At 37.1% G+C, this 19,749-nt stretch overlaps 1 protein-coding gene across 7 annotated transcripts in view; it reads right to left on the reverse strand.

Annotated features, from left to right (window-relative positions):
- POSTN (periostin) overlaps positions 1-19,130 on the reverse strand; it is a 40,911-nt gene extending 21,781 nt beyond the window's left edge. For all 7 annotated transcript variants that reach the window (XM_075429103.1, XM_009942762.2, XM_075429258.1 and 4 more), the window contains exons 1-9: positions 18,986-19,130; positions 17,386-17,484; positions 10,425-10,489; positions 8,990-9,147; positions 8,186-8,350; positions 6,423-6,569; positions 3,739-3,880; positions 800-1,012; positions 505-639 (exon numbers count right to left, since the gene is read on the reverse strand). In XM_075429103.1, coding sequence (XP_075285218.1) covers positions 505-639; positions 800-1,012; positions 3,739-3,880; positions 6,423-6,569; positions 8,186-8,350; positions 8,990-9,147; positions 10,425-10,489; positions 17,386-17,484; positions 18,986-19,107 — 1,246 coding nt within the window. In that variant the 5' untranslated portion in view covers positions 19,108-19,130. The remainder of the gene's footprint in view (positions 1-504; positions 640-799; positions 1,013-3,738; positions 3,881-6,422; positions 6,570-8,185; positions 8,351-8,989; positions 9,148-10,424; positions 10,490-17,385; positions 17,485-18,985) is intronic.
- Between the last annotated feature and the right edge of the window lie 619 nt (positions 19,131-19,749).

The following is a 19,749-nucleotide window of genomic DNA, read 5'->3' on the forward strand; positions in this document are numbered from 1 at the left end:
TTCAAATTTGCTTCTGTGGTGGTGAGTTAAGACTCAGATTCTTGGGGGAAGGGCAGGATGCCCATGTGGTCACCTCTACAAACATGTAAATACCTGTTTGATAGTGTATTTGTACTGGAAAATACCAACCTTCTTGTGTAAAGTTTTTGAGAATAAATAAACTGTGAATCTAATGCAAGTAATGCAAAGATTAAGGGAACTGTCAATTCAGCAATAACATTCCCTTCCCACAATCTGCCTATGCATATTTTGTATCTTATTTTACTGATAATATTTCCATTAACAAATGATACCACTAAAAACAAACCGTACAGCCTGGTGGTTAGACTTCTTTTGTCTTTCTGCATGGTGTGTATTTCGAAAGGATGAAGTATCTCTATATCTCTACAGCTCTCTTTCCTAGGGACTTAGAACAAGTACTGGGACTTATTTGGAAAACTGTCAGGATAGCATACATTATTGTTTATTTTGACATTCAGAGGATTATTTTTTAAGGTTACTAACCTGAGAAAGCACCATTCAGAGGTGCCAGGAGAGTGTATTGGCCTTCTGGTCTTAGAGAAGAGGCCAGTCCTAGCTGTGCCACCAGGTCTGTAAAAGTAGTCTGCTGGGCACCCCCAAGCTCAATGACTTGCTTGGCTGCAAATAAAGGAATAAGAAAAGGTGTTTTAGCACACAATTTATTAGTTTTCCTGGTTTGGATTCTCCATGCCTACTCATAACACTGTATCTGCGGGAGTCTAGGTAAGACTGTAGAAAATATCTCCAGTGTAAAAAGCTTTTCATACACATCACTGACCAGAATCAGGAATTAGCACTTCATCAATGAGGTGGATAACACCATTGCTTGTCACAATATCTTTGCGTTTCACCATCTTCACTCCATTCACAGTCAGACTTTCACCATCACAACCAACTTCAACTGTGTTTCCTTCCAAGGTTTCATAGACAGCTCCACCCATGATGGCTTCAGAGCACTGGAGAGTATTCAAAATATGGAACTTCACAAGAGCTGCAGATAAAAGAGCAGGAAGTTCATATGCAGGCATTTGGATACATACATTCATATACATATGTATAAAATTTACATATAGGTGTGAGACAAATTATTACATCTACAATATTATCAATAATTTACTAGCTCATCTAGCATATTTGCTTATTTGCATTCATGGATTCTTTACATAAGAATTCATTCTATAGGCCTCTAAACAACACCTATGGCCAAAATCTTTGGTATGCCTGGTATTGTAAAAATTATGCTGGTTATGCTGTGATCTGCATGTAAAAGAGCATGTGACTCGGTGGCTGCAGATGATATGATCCAAATGGACCTCTGAGTACAGAACTCCACATATTATGCAAAGTCAGCCCCAGACTAATCTTTTGTTACGCCTTACTATATAAATGAGATTCAGGGTACTATCCTCTATAGGTGCCAGAAAAATCAGACAAAAATTCCTGAAAGCAAGCTGACAAAATTAATAAGAAAACAAAAAAAAAATGCTGAATTATTTCAGGATGTGCCATTTTCTCACATTTTAATTAGCACAGACCCCTCTTTTCACCACTATCCATTGAGATACTGCACAGTGACTTAATCAGGCTTTAATGAAATTATGTAGAACTCGTTCCGTGCAGTGGAGCTCACAACTGAGGAACGGAACTTTAGCTAAATTCTGCGTCCCAGGAAGCTCTGGGTGTGTGGTCATTTCAGGGCTAGACATCAGCATACATGTGAAGGAAGTTCTCAAGGAACACTAGGGTCCAGTGAAGATGGACTCGAGGGTTAATTCTGTGGTCAAATCTGTTTAAGTGGCTAGTTCCAGCCTTGAGGCTGACACTTTGAAGTCTCAGTTTTCATCTGACCTACTTGAAGAATTTATCTGAAGGCAAAACAAACAATACCAAGGAAACATGTTCTTATGAAAGAATCAGTAGCAGCTCTGCTTTTACTTTTTCTTTCAGTAAATAGGTGGGAAAAAACCTATTGATTTCAGTCCTACAGTGAAAAAAAACCTAATTACTTTTCCCTCTAGGGGTTTCTCTAAGACATCTTAAAAAGTCACCATTAATGGTCATAAACTGCAGTCTCAGGCTTCTGCTTTCAGTGTTTCTAGGCATCCTTCTTGTATGTGCATTTTGAATCCCTTGGTCTCTTTGCATAATTTAAAGTATGAGCAGATCTTTCAGTTCTGCATGACAGAGTAGGTACTTTGACCTTCCCTTGGTAAGGGGGACAGATGTTTGGTGAAATTTTAACTGTAATGATTCTAATGAGCCTTTCTGTTTTGTTTCAGGTAAAGCAAATTTTTCATGAGGTACAAATGCTGATAGACAACATCAGTTAAATTTAGATACCTACTTTTTGATGACTCGGTTATTGTAGGATTCTTAGCCTGAAGTGTCACGTAATTGCACAGAAGAGTATTAAGAACTGTAACTGTTTGTTATCCAGCTTTCTAAATGAGTAAAATTTAGACCTGAATTCATCTCATCTATCTGTAGGCAGGTAAGTGATGCGTTTCATCTAGAAGCAGAAGCTCAACATGTAGGAAAAATGAATGAGGCATCTTCAGAGAGAAATACATCCCAAAGATGAGAATTATCCTTTGGAGAAAAACTTCCTTCCATTAGCCCTAGATGATCTACAAGTATGTAGACTTGTAGGCTCCTCTTGTGGTCTTAAATCTATTTGAATGAATCTGTACTTCAACGCAGAATAGAATTTTCACAGAATATATTTTAATTTTCAGTCTGTTGGCTCAAATGTAGAGTCAACATCACACTGTTTCGTGATCTTCTCCATAAACTCCTTCAGCCTGGATATGAGGAAAACTGCTATCTCCTCTAATGTCAAAACTGAGCAGTGAAATAAGCTACACACGCATTGTTATACAGCACATTGTGACACATTGCTTCAACCTGATTTAGTTAATAAATTTCTGCAGGTTATCTTTCATTTTCCCTGCCATGTTCTTTCTAGCTCCTCAACGAAGGGCTTAGTACTGCAGTTCTAGTGCAGACATTACTTGCTTGGCAGTCAACAAGGATCCTGCTTTAGTAACAACAACAGGATCCAAAGTATTGTAATCTAAATTCTCTGTAGGGGTGACTTGGAGGGAGGCTTCAGGTTTGAAGTATTTACTCATGAGCAGCAAGATGGACCACTAGAAGCTGGAGTGGCCTGTATTTTTGTTGAAATGAAAATGTCTCCGACTCACTCATTAATAGAAAAGTAGCTTTCCTTTTCTTGGTCGTCCATTACATTACTGTTCACATAACAGAGTGATGCAGTTATTATTTAGTTTTATTGTAGTTCTCAGAAGAATAAATGTGCTGAATGTTTGTCAGAATATGTGGTATAAATTCAGTTTGACTTCCAGGGCAGAACTTGGTTTTTACAAAAACATGTCATTTTTGTATGAAAAACCTTTTCATGAGAAAGCTACGAAAGAATCCCACATTCAGACAGCCCTGTCTTTCTGACTCAGGAATCTCTGTTGGAACTATGCGGCTGAAATATTAGAAACATTAATTTGCCTATATTTTCAGTTTCTTTTAAAATGTTTTGGAAACTAAGTTGCAAGTGAATTCGAATCCTTAGATAGCTGGAAAAGTCAAAGACAGAAGAAAAATCTCCTCCGATTTGTATGAAAGTACAGGTGCTTCATTTCAGAGCTACTACCTCCTGATCTACTCACCTATATTTCTCATTTGCAAAAAAAGGTTACATACCTTCAGAAGCCACCTTGTCACCCATGATCCTTTCTAAGAGTCCCCTTGGAAGTCTCTCAAAAGCTTCATTAGTAGGAGCAAAGAGTGTATAATGACCAGGGCTTCCAAGAATATCCAAGACGTCTGATGTGATGGCAGCAGCCTAGAAAATAAATTCGTTTTTTAATGCTGATTATTAAAAATACTAACCAAATACATTAACCATCCAGTTTCACCTAGTGCATACAGGTACATTAATGATAGACTGAGATCAGTGTTATAGAAATATATGTTAAAACATGAAATGATAAAAAGGAACAGAGAATTAATTTTGGGGGAATAATGTGTCTTGATATACCAAGCTGCTTCCTTAATTTAGCACACACTAATTAATAAATTCTGATAGAGGTCACAACAGGGTAGAAATTTTTATTATAATTGCCTGAATTTTTAAATGACAAGTGTGAACATACAGGTTTTGATAAATTAGATCAGAGCAATAGTTTATCAAAGCTAATAATTTGCCCCTGAAATAATAAGAATTGTGCAAGATTGATTTGATTAGATACAAGCAGGAGGTTTTGAATTACTACAGGAGGCTGAGGGGTGACCTCATTGCTCTCTACAACTTCCTCAGGAGGGGAAGTGCAAAGCTCTGCTTCCTGGTATCCAGTCACAGGACACATGGGAATAGTTCAAAGCTGCACCAGAGGACGTCTAGGCAGGACATTAGGAAGCATTTCTTTACTGAGAGGGTGGTCAAACACTGGAACAGGCTTCCTAGAGAGGTGGTTCATGCCCCAGGCCTGTCATTGTTTAAGAGGCATTTGGAAAATGTCCTTAATAATTTGTTTTAATTTTTAGTCAGCCCTAACGTGGTCAGGCAGTTGGACTAGATGATAGTTGCAGGTCTCTTCCAAGTGAAATAGTCTGTTCTATCCTATCCCATCCTATCCCATCCTAGGCTTTGAGGTCAGGAAAAATTATCTCCAGCTTTTTAATACCTAAAATGTTATTCAGCTCTGGACATTAAAAAAGTAGTTAAACACAAGTGATGAAAAATTCTCTACATTCTAGTAATGAAGAAAAGGTAAGCAGTCTGAATTATGTAAAACACAATCAAATATTTTTCAAAAAGTATAATTTCTCTTTTATTCCTTAAATAAATCTTCTTAACCTGCTTAGAAATCTCATCTGTACAGCCTTAAAATTGGGGTGTTTCTATTATTGGATTAATCCTAAAAGATAATACTGTAACAGTATTCATTTCTTTGGTGGCTGAAATCTGTCCTCATTAGAATCAAAGACTGAAGAAAAAGAACTATGCAGGAAAATCAGTCAAAGATATTGTGAGTATATATGATAAATTAAAAGAATTAAAAGAGTAATATGATGGAGCATACCAATATAAATTAAGAACATATTTTCTAGAAAATGCACATATGTAAAATTGAACATATCTGGACTTGAGTAAAGAATTTGCTTAGTTAAATCGGAAGTGCTATTAGCTCAATCTAGGACAGAAAGATAAAGTGTATATGAAACTGTCAAACTGGAGGATGGGAATAACCATCATAAAAGAAATGTCATTTTAGAAACTCAGAGCTGATTTTGTTTAATAGTTTCATTAGCACATTTGCTTTTGAAGCCAAAGTCATTAAAGCAGCATGAAGTGCAGAGGAATGCCCACAGGAAGCAGCAGGTGTATGTCCTATAAACAGGGATTTCACCCTTTGAAAAGTCAGAAAGGCAGAGTGCAATGTGATGCAACTGAAAGAAAAAAAAAACAAAAACCACACAACACTATGCCAGCATGCATCCTGGAAACCAGTAAGTGTTTTTCAAGCAGAGTTAGAGAGGTATGCAAGTTAATATAAAAGGAATAGGTAAGACCTTATCTAGGATTAGGTGAAAATGTCTGCTTAGAGTTTACAAAAGTTAAACCCAAATAGAAGACATACAAGAAAGAATGCACAGGCAAAAAATAAAATACAGAAGGCTTGTTTTTCAGCTGGATACTAGATGGCTTTTATCTTAAATTTGTTTAAAGGGATTAAATGATATGGTTTCCTATAACTGTCATGGACTAGATTTGAGGGATTCAGAAGATCTTTATACCTCTGCATTTAAAATATATTTTGTGTTTACTGAGGAGATGAAGGAGTGAAAAGGACAACATCCCATTACACTAAGCAGACACATCTTCTAGAAGACGGAGAACTTAGAAACTTGGGCAGAACAAACCAGCCTCTTCTCTGCAAGAAAATCCTTCCAACATGTATCTACCTGGTTTTGAAGCTTGCCGAGTCAGGTTCTGGAATTTATCTGGGTTTTTTTACCATTTTCTACTGTTCATTTTGAATTTATTGTTATTTTTCTAGCACTAGACACTGTAACTTATTCTTACATGTTTCATTACATCAGTGCTTGAAGACACATTTTTTAATGTGTGGGGACACATTCTGCCCTGTTGATGCGGTCCTGCTTGATTCACAAAAGAGCTGAAGCAGACTCCTTATGTAAAATATACTTTGCTTTTTTATACAGATAGATCTGAAATGTTAGCTGGAGTTCTTAGTTTAGTTTATTTCTATCTCTTACTGAACTAACCCTTGTTACTTCCAGGTATCATATACAAATAGAACAGAGAAAAAAACCAAAAAAACTAAAAGACCAGAGAAACATTTTTATTTTTGTTCACTTACTCTAAGAGATGAAAGATCATCCTCGACTTCAATGAAATCTTGAATGGTATTTCCAACAGCAGTCAGGACACGATCAACAACGTGAACAACACCATTGGTAGCAATCTGATTGCCATGGATGATCCTGCCACAGTTAACAGTAACAACCTATATTTGAAGAATCAAGCAGTAGAAGATTAAACATTAATTTCATTGTATAATTGGAATCTGATTCTTACAGATTGGCAATGTATACACTGTACATAATATATTCACTATTGTTCTTTCAGTTTTTATTTTAAAATTTAAGTAAAACCTTGTAAAGGTTTGAAAGGCTGACTAAAATACTGGAAAGAGATTAGCAGACTTATTCAGGCTACTTTGATCTCATATTCATGTTTTATTTATTATGGCTATTATTCAGACTTATTTTCCATATCTGGTTAACATGGTGCATGTACAGGGTCCTGCACCTGGGGAGGAAGAACCCCATGCATCAGTACAGGCTTGGGGTGAACCTGATGGAGAGCAGCTTTGCGGAGAGGGACCTGGGTGTCCTGGTGCACAACAGGTTAACCATGAGCCAGCAGTGTGCCCTGGCTGCCAAGAAAGCCAATGGGATCCTGGGATGCATTAGGAGGAGTGTGGCCAGCAGGACGAGGGAGGTTCTCCTTCCCCTCTACACTGCCCTGGTGAGGCCCCATCTGGAGTACTGTGTCCAGTTCTGGGCTCCCCACTTCAATAAAGATGAGGAGCTGCTGGAGAGAGTCCAGCGGAGGGCTAAGAGGATGGTGAGGGGACTGGAGCGTCTCTCCTTTGAGGAGAGGCTGAGGGAGCTGGGCTTGTTCAGCCTGAAGAAGAGAAGGCTGAGAGGCGACCTGATAAATGTTTATAGATATCTGAAGGGTGGGTGTCAGGAGGATGGGGCCAGACTCTTTTCAGTGGTGCCCAGCAACAGGACAATGGGCAATGGGCACAAACTGAAGCATGGGAAGTTTCGTGTGAACATGAGGCAGAATTTCTTCCCTCTGAGGGTGACGGAGCACTGGAAGAGGCTGCCCAGGGAGGTTGTGGAGTCTCCTTCTCTGGAGATATTCAAGACCCGCCTGGACAAGATCCTTTGCAGCCTGCTGTAGGCGACCCTGCTTCAGCAGGGGGATTGGACTAGATGACCCACAGAGGTCCCTTCCAATCCCTACCATTCTGTGAATCTCTGATTCTGTGGTGATTGTATTATTTTTTACTGATGTAAATTGTACTCCAATATAAACATTTCCACGCATTTAAGGCAATAAAGATGACAGACTTGACTGAGAGATTTCTAGCTCTTATAAAAATGATTTTTTTCCTCTCATAGAATGGTTGTGTGTCCCCTGTAATATTAAATGCTTCTACTGTGCACTCCAATTCAAATAAAAGATCCAATTTAACATTGTTTTGTAAACACATGAAGATGAATACATTTTGCTTTCAGATTTATTATGATTATAAATTTTGTCCACAAAAGTCTTTGTCTTTTAGGAATAAAGTTCATTCTCATTTGAACTTTGGCTTCTAAATAGCAAATAGCACATGTTCATTAATTCTTTCTTAGTGATTAGTCTACACAGCAGACAAAGTTTCTTCAAGAGAAAATGTATTTATTTTTGTCAGTGGCAATTGACTTGCTAGCTGTTAAATTTCTATAACCTATTTACTTAGCTAGAGAAGGAAATAAAGAAAAGAATAATGGCTATTACTAAATAATTATAATAGGGGGAAAAAGGAAAAGAGAACAGACTTACCCCATTAGGATAATGGTTAATAAGCAACTTCTGGTCATTGTACATAGACACCAGAGTCATGCCATTCTTAAGATCTTTTGTCAACATGCGCTTGTTTACCATGTGGTGGTGGAGAGCATTATATAGTTCAATATTTACATTGTCAACCAGATTTCTGTGAATTTCCTGAAGAAGATAGGAATTCAATTAATTACAAGCTTCAAAACTGTCTTCCAGTTGGAAAGATGTACATATTTCTTTACCTTAGTATATGCTTTCAATATATTCAACAATGGATATTTCCTGTTAGGAGATATGACTTTGATACCTCTCTGTCTCACTCTACTTAAATGATACATTAGTCTGATTTGTTCACAAATGGACAACAAGAGTTCTCCTCACAGCCAAGTCATTGGAGAAGCTTTCGTTCAATATTTATTTAACTAAAAACATTACAAAAAAAAGGACACCTGAATCACTGACAAAGGACTATTATACTCTACATCATGCAATTGCTGGAATTCCTGTCAGTTTCCCCAAAACTATGCCAATAAGACTAATAATAGCATTAGTCATGCAAGGCCTGAACAAGAAAGGGTTACAGTTGTTTAGTACTCCTGAAATAAAGTCAGACTCTCTAGCTTCAGCAATGCACGTTAAACTTGCAAATTCTTCTATTAATTCTTCTATTAAAATTTGTGTAATGTCCTTTTACAACTATAATAGTCTACCTTATCATAGACTTGCTGTTGCAGCTACATTAGCTGAAAGATAAATACACTTTAACACATGCACAAGCGCACATGTACATACACACACACTTACTGAATTTAATTGCTCCCATGCTTCGTTGCTTGGTGCAAAGAAAGTGAATGATCCTCGTCCCTCAATCTCCTCTCTCAGCTTTGATATGTCAGAATACTGCTGCGTGGAGGTAGCTCCCACAATACCAAGGGTACCATATACGTGATCAATAGGAGCGACTGAAATAAACATGAGACAAGAATACTCTAAAGTCTTCAGCCATCCAGTTTCTCACAATCAAATCTACCCTTTTTCTTTTGGTTGGACAATATTATTGTCTTTCTAAAACTATTTAAATCAACATTAAAACAAAGTGTTGGATTGAAATTCCACTGTTAACATACTCAAATCCCATTCAAACACATCGCTTTTCTGGTTTGCTTAATGAACAATTAGATCAAACAAAACTGAATATTATGAAGTTTTCTTTAGAAGAGTTGTCTTGTTTTATGCCAGCCCAACCTGAAATGGGAGGACAGGAGTAAATTCCATCTATAACCACAAAAATTTCAATGGAGTGGGTCTCATTTGGTCACGGTGGACAAGAATTCTTCTTGTGAGGCCTCTTGCACTTCTTCCAATGCGTGGTTTGTGCATATGTTGATTCTTCCAGAGAGTTAGAATAGCCATAGTCTCACAGTTAAATCACTGCTACATGAGAACAGGATTCATCTCTCCTAATTCTAGGCATCTACAAGTGAGGCATCTGCACGGAAATGGTTATTGTTGGCTCTTTTTATAGTCATGGAGAGGAATAGGCAATTCTAGACTGTGACTGATCTCATGACAATGTAAACTCCTACAGTGAGATTAATTCGTCCAAACAAATTGAACTCTGACTTGGATATGCCTAACTCTATTATTGAATGTAAAAGATTAGTTCAGATACAGAGATCTAAAGTTATGAAATATATTACTTCTCAAATTACCCTTCCCTACTGCAATTAATTTTATCTATGAAAAACAGAATAGCGCTAATGGGTGAAATCAAGAATTCCTGTCTTCATTTTCACTCCTTCTTAGATTATTTAAAGCCCACAACACTATTCTAGTACACAAGATTCAAGTCTTCTCAGGAAAAGGAATAAACAGAATTTAGATATGCCACTCCTCATGCCCTGGGTTTCTGACCTCACTGGTATGCTTTAGATTATTCTGGGGTGTGATGGGAATAGGAATAAAAGTTCTTCTTTGACAGCTTTGGGAACTGAAGACATTATCGTTCCTTTCCAACCCAGCAACCGGAAGGAGCTGGGAAATTCAGCTTAAACTGCAGGATCAAATTCAGTGCTGGCTGATTTTTGACTGTGTTGGCTGTGTGCAAATGAAACTGTGTATTCTCAGGCAGTAATTCTCAAAAAGAGGCAATCATTTCTCACGATGACCTCCTTTGAAGGTCTCCGGTGTTGTAATACTTCTTGTATACTGACTCATCCATATGAAAATAAGCTTGTACCTGCAGGACATCCTCTCATACCATCCATCTTCATATAGCCAGGACAGCACTCATATAAGACAGTTCTGTGGGGTACAGACAAAAGCACAATTAAATAATATAACGGACAAGTGTACACTAATTTTAGTTAAGGCTATTTTTAATTTTTTTATTATTACTGTTTCGTTGCTAAGTACGCACTCTCGAGATCTCATCCCTTTTTTATCATTCAGCCTTTTCTGTATAGACTACAAATTGGTTGCATTTTACTAAATGCAAACCTTTTGAATTTACAGAACGACTGCCATCATTAAGTTTAAGTGGTAGTAAAGAACATGGGATCTGATATGGAACTTATGTAGAATTACTAAAAGATGATATGATTAGAACAGCAGCTGAAGAAAATTAATTTAAACTGGTCTATTTTGAAAAGATTAGATGAGATTGAAGAAAAGGAAAAATAAACAAAGTAAGGACATTCAGAGAAACTGGTGGCAGCAGGGTTGTAAAGGAAAAAGAAAAAAGTTAAATGAACAGAACAGAAATTTAAATGACAAAAATACATGAGGTCACCTACTTACTGGCTATAGAAATTAGACAGGTATTTAGGAGAAGGTCCTGTGGATTGTATGGTGATAGAAAGTGTGATGGCAGAGCCTACATTTTCCAAGGAAGACTCTGAAGAAGCTCAGGAGTGAGGGAGAGAACTAACTAAGAACAGACATAAAGAAGGGTATAGAGAAGGAAGTCACTAAAGAGCAGATGGATGGACACAAGGCAAAGTTCACTAGTAAATGTAGTGAGGATGAAAATCAGACTGCAAGAAACCAAAAACAGACTTAAAAGACTACATCATCACAGCATGCATAGAATTTAGCTATACCAGGGACCACAGAATCACAGAATCACAGAATAGTAGGGGTTGGAAGGGACCTCTGTGGGTCATCTAGTCCAACCCTCCTGCCGAAGCAGGGTAAACCGGGAGCTGTTATATAATGATGTCAATAAAATACTCTCATTCTCAAATGCATAGAAGTTATACATAACAGCAAACTGGGGCTAATTGATGATTCTCTACTGTAACACTCAATTTAGCATTGATGGTCTTATAAGATGTAATTATCTTCATAATTAATATGACAGAAATAAAAGCTCTACCATAGATCTGCTTGACAACTTCTCTGGTCTTACATGAAAGTGCAAATTCATGAAAGTTGTCACAGAGTTGATTTTGGCTTATCAGGCGAGGGAACACCAACAAATTATACAATCTTACCAAAGTCTAAAACAAAAACTCTAAGACATTAGACTTCAGATATTACTTTTCAAACTACAGTACACTGTGAATGACAAATTGCCATCATGGTTTTACATAATAAAATTCTTTTTATAGATCTGGCTGATTTTGGCAGTGTTAGAGTTCTGAACACTAATTCCTTAAAGGTTTTTTTTTTTCCTGAGTCTTTGCCACTACATTCCAGTTTTTAATTTGTAGGCTCTTTGGTGGCAGCTGAGTATACTTTTCTCATTTTTCATAAGCTAAAGCTGACAAAACATTAACCACAAACACATTAAAATGAACAGCTTATTCAAATGAAAAGTTGGACTTAAGACCTTCAGTATCCAAACTTCTTGAAGAGATTAAAAATCAAAAGTAGACTGGAAGAACAATAACATTATAAAGTGTGATTTCAAAAGTGAGGATTATACTTCCAATTGACAGCAATCTTATAGATCTGGTGAAGATTAAAGAATTTTTTTTAAACACAGTCTTTCATTTCTCTGTGCTACGAAAATATTTTGTCTCCATTCCTTTGTATACATATACACATAGGACATTCACCCTTCTGCTGCATGCATCTTTTCAACTGAGAAGCCATATATAGAAAGCATTTATACAGTTCTTAATATATCTTTTTCTTCAAACAAATTCACTGAATGGCTATTTCTTGGGAATGCAAGAATAGTATACATTTTAGGCTACAAATTTTCTAAATAATAAGGAAATTAACCTTATACTCTTCCTTCTTTTGCATCCCTGCCAGAAGCTAATAAACAAAAAATGAAAAAAAAATTTGTAGCAGGAGTCAGAATGTTCTCCCAACTGTGTGAACTGCTTTGCCACAACAAAAGTATTTTTTCCTTCCACAGAATAACTAATATTCCTCCTCATCCCATGAGCGGCTATGAAAAATTGCAGTCTTAATTAGCTTTTGGAAAAAAGAAAGAGGAAGCTGAGTTATTAGCATAAAACAAGAGATGGGAAGTTTAGTCTTCTTACCATATCCAACAATGACACAATCAATGAAAGGCTGAAAATTGGCTGAAGAACATAGTTAAAAAAGAAAATGCTTCTTCAGCCAAGCATTACAAGATCAGTGCCTTTTTCAGCATGTAACTTGTTATGTACAGCCCAGGCTTTTTTTCAGTCATCAAGAGTTACTGTAAGTTTCTACTTACAGTATTCATGTTCCCTTTTCCCTTACTGTTGACTACAGTTAGGAAGTCGATATATCAGCTGTGCTCAGAATGTAGTAAGAAAGATGGAATGGAGAAAAGGGTTCTGTATGGAGGATCCCACTATAAGGTTAGAACCAGATAAAACTCAGTACAAGATGCAGATCCTCAGCGCTACTCCCGTATTGACATAGTGCACAAAGTACCATCTCACACCATAAGTACTCCCCATCTGTAGCACCCTACTAGTTCAATATAAGATGGTGCCTGAGTGAAGAAAGCAGTTACTCAGATAATAAGCAATTCTGCATTCTTGATTTTTTAGAGTTTTTGGTGGGTTTTATTTGTATGTTTTGGGGTGGGTTTTATTGTTCAGTTTGTTGTTGGTGGTTTTTTGACACAAAGCTGTTCTGACCTCATGCAAAGGAGTATATTCCAAAGGAAAACGGGGGAGAGCTATGCTACCTTGTGTCCCTGTTATTCTTGGCTAACTGAGCCAGTTTTGAGTTTATTCAGATCAGCACTGTGACTCATCTGTTTCTACTCCTCACTGGCATGGAGATAAAATACTGCACAGAAACAGTGGAAAGGCATCTGGTCCAATAGACTTTGATTTTAGTAAATCTTTAAGTTGCATCCCAATTGGAAATTTAAGGCAGTGGATAGGAAGTGTAAATAATAAAATTATTCTTAAATTAACATTTTATACATCATATTTATTAGTTAGGGAGGACTTGTTAACACACAGATATTAACGTGAGAAGAGCCATTGTTCTTTGGATTAGCATTCTTATTAAAGTAACCTCTTAAGTCATGTCTACATTTCTGTTTTTGAGTATATAGAGTATGAAACTCCCAGTAACAGCTAAGTGTAAGTTATATTACAGCCACAAAAAAATCCCCAGGAGTTTTATTACTTAATTTACTGTCATACACACTGCTTTCCCCCTCTAGCCTTTCTCTGTGAGTGCTTGTACAATGGTGGGAGTGTTAAAAGAGGAGGGAGAAGATAACTGATAGTTTTGCGTAGATCCTCACGCCCAAATCCACCCAGTCCCACTGCTCAACGTCTTCCTCTGGTTGGCTATAGCAGGCTTCTTGCTTACAGCCTTACACAGGTTCTGTAAATTGTTTTACAGCTTATATCCCTCTAAATTCTAGTCAGTGAAGAGAAAAAAGTCACCACCTGACTTTAGTTCAATGAGCTCAAACTATCTATAGCTTCAGCCTGTTTTTCCTGGCACATGAAGGCATCCATCACTGCATAAGTCATTTTACTTCTGGAGCTCAAGAAACAAATGAATTCCCTGTCAGATTTGTGCTGAGAGTAGACTTTCTCTCAAGGGAAGACATGACATCTATCTAGGAATAAAACCACAGGAGTAGGTTGTTTTCCAAAACTGACTTTGAGAATATCCAAGTTTCAGTGTAAGTAATTTTCAGGAAATACCCTTCTTCCCAATGTGTCTGTAGTGGAATAAAATGTAGTGTCAAAGAAGTCAGTGGTATGGCAGACTTTACACAGAAGCTGAAGTATTTTGGATGACTTGAAGCATGTCCACTGAAGGAAAATGGAAGTCAGTATTATAATGCCACCTGGAGGAGAAGGAAAGTTTCTGATAAAAAATATAAGCCTACGGGTCCTGAAAAAAAAGAAGGTAGAGTTGGGGCAAATTACCACACACAGTCTAGTTTGACTGGAAATTGACCATTATTACCATAATCAAATGTATACATATCTGCAATTTTGTGAAAAATGGGTTTAACCTTTCTGGATTTGCTTACAAAAACAAAGCCAAAATCAAAATGGGAGAGATTGGTTAGGATTCTAGACAGTCAACTATGTTCTGAAGAAAGTTCTGGTGATTTAGAATAATTAGATTGCTTGTTTGGGTAGAATGTTCATTATGATTTGTGCTACGCCCACTCTAACTTACTGCTGTTACTTTCTTCCGCCTCCTTAAGGAAGTAAGTAATTAGTAACCAATAAAGTTCACAACAGCACAAGGCTTAGGGTCACAGCTTGGCCCACGAAAAATAGCTCTTTTCCTTGTCTTTGGTGGGGCCTTGGTATCATTCTTCCTGTCTAGACTGACTTTAGAGTTGAGACTTCAAAGCCGTGGCAGCGTTTAAAAGGCAAGACTGTGAGTTGGAATCACCGTTTCACTGTATCGGAAGTACAACTCAGCCCCATTAATTTATGGTATGCTGACAGAGCACTGAAAACATTTTCGCAGAAAGAAAATGGAAGAAAGCTTCCTCCTACTGCATCTTCCTTCTGTCTTTCTTCTAAAGATCCTTTCCAACAGTGTGTTATGACATGCAGCATCTTTCAGGAATCTCAAAAAATGCAAAGTCTCTGACTCCCAACAGGAGTAGCAGAAACCACAGTCCAAGCCCATTTCAAGTCCTTGCCTGGCTACTGTCTGATTTACATGTCTGATTTTAACAGTGCAAAACCCATTACTGAAGGTATTTTTCTCACTTAAATAATCATTTGGGAGTCCTAATCAGTTTTACATCAGTGAGTATAGACAGCATGCTCAAGAAGAACTATGGATATAATTTTTTGTCAGCCAGGACAGCTGGACCAGCCAAAAAATGAAACCAAATGTAAATCTGTCTTTGGAAAAAAAAAAAAAAAAAAACAAACCAGGAAAACGATACTTCTTTAATTATTAAAGTGTCACATACACAGATGCACTGAAGACAGTATGAGACTGTAGCCATATTAGCACTGTTAGTGGTGCATGCACACTCTGCATCATTTTTTGCACCCCTCCGTTCCCCAGCACAAACCCAGATAGCATCTGCATCTAATTCTTTGTCAAGCCAGAATTCTTTGACTTTCTGGAAAGAACTATTCAATGACTTTTATATCACTTCACAAATATTATAGTTACAGATATAACTTAAACGTATTCTATTTGTAAAAGCTTACTTGGATTCAGTGTGATCTATGTGTAATTACTTAAATACATCTTTTTCTTTTTTTTTGAGAATCTCTCATTGTTTCTGTATTTAGAAACACTTTCCGAAACTTTAAGAATGGACTGGAAAAAGTGGATCCTATTTACTCATGACTCTGACAACCAGAAGAATGAAAATATGACTCTAACTAATTGTAAATTATCAGTCACATCTTGTTCAAGCTTTCCTTCCTAATTTATTTAGTGAATTGTTGTAGATGAGAAAAAAAATTTTCAAGAGAATTTAAGAGCTTGTTTACAAAGGGTTTTGTCTTCAGCTGGCTTATGTGGCTAACCCCGTAGATGTTTTTCTTCCATAATAACCTCTGTTAAAGAAGCCTTTGGCACAGGAAAAAAAAAAAAATCTCTATTCCACATTACATCAACATCTAAAATGGTGGCTGATGTTCATTAGGAAAGTTTTAAACACAAATCTTACTTTAAATGGAGTTAAGTTCCTCATATACGTAACTTGCACCTTGCATCAATATAACTTAACGTCTTTATGTCAGGGCACACAATCTCTCAGTGACTACTCAAATTGTGTGCTTAAATATTACTTGGACATTTGGAAGAGTTTTATAGGCTTTGACTAAGAGGGTCCTAATACTCTAAGACAGAATTGCAATTGAAGCCCGGACTCCCTGTTCATTCAAACCTTTCTGAAAATGTCACCCCAGACCTAACTGGACCCTGTAAGAGAATAATGAGAATATAAAAGTAACGATTTCCTGTAACAACTGGTGAGAAGTTTATGCAAGTAATTGCATAATAGCAAGAGAAAATGTGGTACATGAGAAAAACATTAGTTTATTGCATTGGGTAAACAATGTCCATCTCTGCTAAATTACTTAATTCTAAGTGAGACAAGTGGGGCAGACCAAGTCCAGGACTGGGGGTTTTGTATGTGCTCACACTCTGAAGCTACTCCATGGCTGACAAAGCAGTAGTGACTCTGACACTATCAACTTTTTGTCACAGAGAAGGCAATAACTTGCATTCTGAGAAGAAGTGGTAACTGAAATATGCACACAGATTCCAGAAGAATGCCAGACTCACCTAGACATAATCTGTATTCACAACCATATTTTGACTTTTTTTTCTTTGTGGAGGGGTGTGGTCTGAGTACACAGCTCTGCTGTGTAGTGCTAAGTTCTGTTTACAACTGGCCTATTAGGTCCTTACGTGTTTTTGGGTAGGTCAAATCCTCATATCCATTTGTGTTTAAAAAAGAGCTAGCTATAAATACTTAGCGAAGGACTGCTGAAACCAATACTTTGAAGCCTCTTGAACTTAAAAAAGACTACATACTATGCTGTCATTTTCAGACTTTCCACTCCTTTTGTGATTATTCTTGGCAACCATTGTTGGACCAGTTAGCCAGGTGGTTTAAAAGCAGCTACAACGAAGCTGTAATCCTGTAAAATTATGAAATTAATTCTTCCCATGCCTGCATTTGAAACAAACAGTTTGCCTCTAAGAAAAGGAGAGTTTTCTAATCATATATTATACTATCTCAATAAATGGGGAAGAGTTTTGAAACACAGGATACTTACGCTTTCTTTCCACAGATGGCTCCCTGGTACCAGTTTCTGCAGGTACTGAAGTATTTTTTTTTTGTTCCCATAACTTGCTGAAGGGCGCAGACATTTGGGCTGGGGGTAGGAGCAAAAAACATTTTAAAAAGAAGTTTCTGTAAACCTTTGGAGAAGATTTCTATAAAATAGCAGCAAATACAGTTTCTATTGTGCAAGGGTAAGAAATGAACATCTGGTTTCAGTTCACTGGGAAGGTGTGTTTTAAAGCAATTACAGTGCAAGCTCCTGGGACTGCCCATCTGGGCTCTTTGGCAAGCCCACCGTCCCGGCAGGGGCAGAAGATTCCCCTCCATTCTGGTTTGACCCTCTCTCTCTGATGGGCAAAGATCACCAGCTGTGTCTAGTCAAGTCTCAATATGCCTTACATTTCTCCCTTCCCCTGCGAAGGGAATTAATTACCAGCCAGCAGGGATCGAGCTGTGAATACCATTAGTCTCTTTTCACTAACGTTTTTGTCTTGTACGCATCTGTGCAGCTGAAGGTCATGGGGAGATGGGGAAGAAAAGTGCCTTGTTCTTTATGTAGAAGGAAACCCTGTCTTCTGTAAATCAATCAGCTATTTTGATTACCAACCGTTTGGAGTACCACAGGCACCTAAGTAAACATTCTGGGAATTACTGGGGACCAAAGGGTAAATTGGCATGTAAATAAAAGGAGTCACAGACTTCACATGAGGAATACTTTTTCCTTAGCCATGGTAATGTACAGAAGAGGAATTTCTTAAGGGTAAATTCCATGGAGTAAAGGCATTTTCTGGATAAGTTTTTAAAATTCTACAACTGAAAAATTCATCAGTTCAAAAGTTAGAACATACATTTTACAATAGAGGGAAGCCAGTGAACTTTTACCTTTAAAAAGCTCAGTGAGTGTGTGTGTGTAGCAGGCAGAGGGAATTCAACAAAGGAAGATAAAATGGTAAACAATTCTTATTTTTTATTTAAGAAGACTGAGGAAAAATACATTTATACATATGTGTCTCCCTGACACCAGCTGTTCAAATTATTTCCATGTCTCCAAGCAGCCTGGCTTGTAAGCATTGTCTTTTTACTACCCTGCCGAGCAGCTTACCACATTGCTTTGGTGGGAATAGAAGTTTTACAAAGAGCTCCCAGTATATATTCCCATGTTAGAAAGCATTTAAATAAAGTTCATGATTTCCATTAGGGTAGTATAAAGAGAGCAAATGCTGTGGAATAGCTATCAACTCTATTAAAACATTTGAAAACATATATTAAACATATGTTATGTCCCATTAATTGTGAACTGTAATTAACTTTAGTGATTCTGAAACACGCCTATTTTATTCATTGAGAAAAGGTGATTTTAGATTTTTCCACATTTTATTAAGTTTAACAGTATTCTATCTCCTTTTAAAACTCCCTGGAATGCTTTTTATTTAGGAACAATTCTTGTGAAATTAATTGAGAAGTAAAGATCTACTTAAATGATATAAAGAATTAAGAGTGAAAAATCACATTTGACATAAAGAAAAAGAAAAGACAGAGAATAAAGATTAACAAGCCCCCTTTTAAAACAGAAAGAAAATCTGATTACTTACCCTTGGTCGCGTGCCCTTATTCGACTATGAGTTAAAATCTTGTCATAGTGAGCAGAAGTAGCTGCTTGTTCAAAGGCAGACAACAAAAAAGTAGAAAAGGTAAAAAAGAAAAAGATCTTCATCTTTAGTCCTCTGTTGCTTCTGGCAAGTCTAGAAGAGAGAACTGGCAAAGGGTTTGGAGAGCTGACAATTTATATACATGCTGGAAGGTGGTGGGAGGGAACCACAGGATCAACCTGAAACTTCGTACCACCCTCCTTAGAACAGCAGCTTTCACTGCCAGCTTCAGTAACCTAAATTAGTACCATACATTAATCATATAAACCATATTTTTAATCCCCAGTTGACTAATTTCTTCCTTACTACAGTAGGCTTAGCATTTTATTCTACTGACACAACAGCAGAGAAAGTTTGAGAAGTTTAGACTTTGACTTATGATTTGGTATTTATAGCACCGAAGCATCCAGAGGTCATGATCATTGCGTGTGGTTTTGTTCAAACCCAGAGGAAGATGTTGTCTGTTCCCATAAGCACTTCACTGCTTTCCTTTGTTTTCCATGTCCTCACAGTTATCAGCTATGAGCTGTTTAACTAGTGAAGTTGATGAAAGTTCCAAACAATACTGTTGTCAATAACCTGGAATAGCATTTCTGTCTTGAGGAAATGTGTTTATTAATGTGCTTTCTGATTACGAAGCAGTTACACAACCAAATACAGTATTAGCTTAAATATTCATTTTAATTTGAATAATAACAGTTGTTCTT

The sequence above is a fragment of the Opisthocomus hoazin genome, chromosome 1, assembly GCF_030867145.1.
Source record: "Opisthocomus hoazin isolate bOpiHoa1 chromosome 1, bOpiHoa1.hap1, whole genome shotgun sequence".
NCBI lineage: Eukaryota > Metazoa > Chordata > Aves > Opisthocomiformes > Opisthocomidae > Opisthocomus > Opisthocomus hoazin.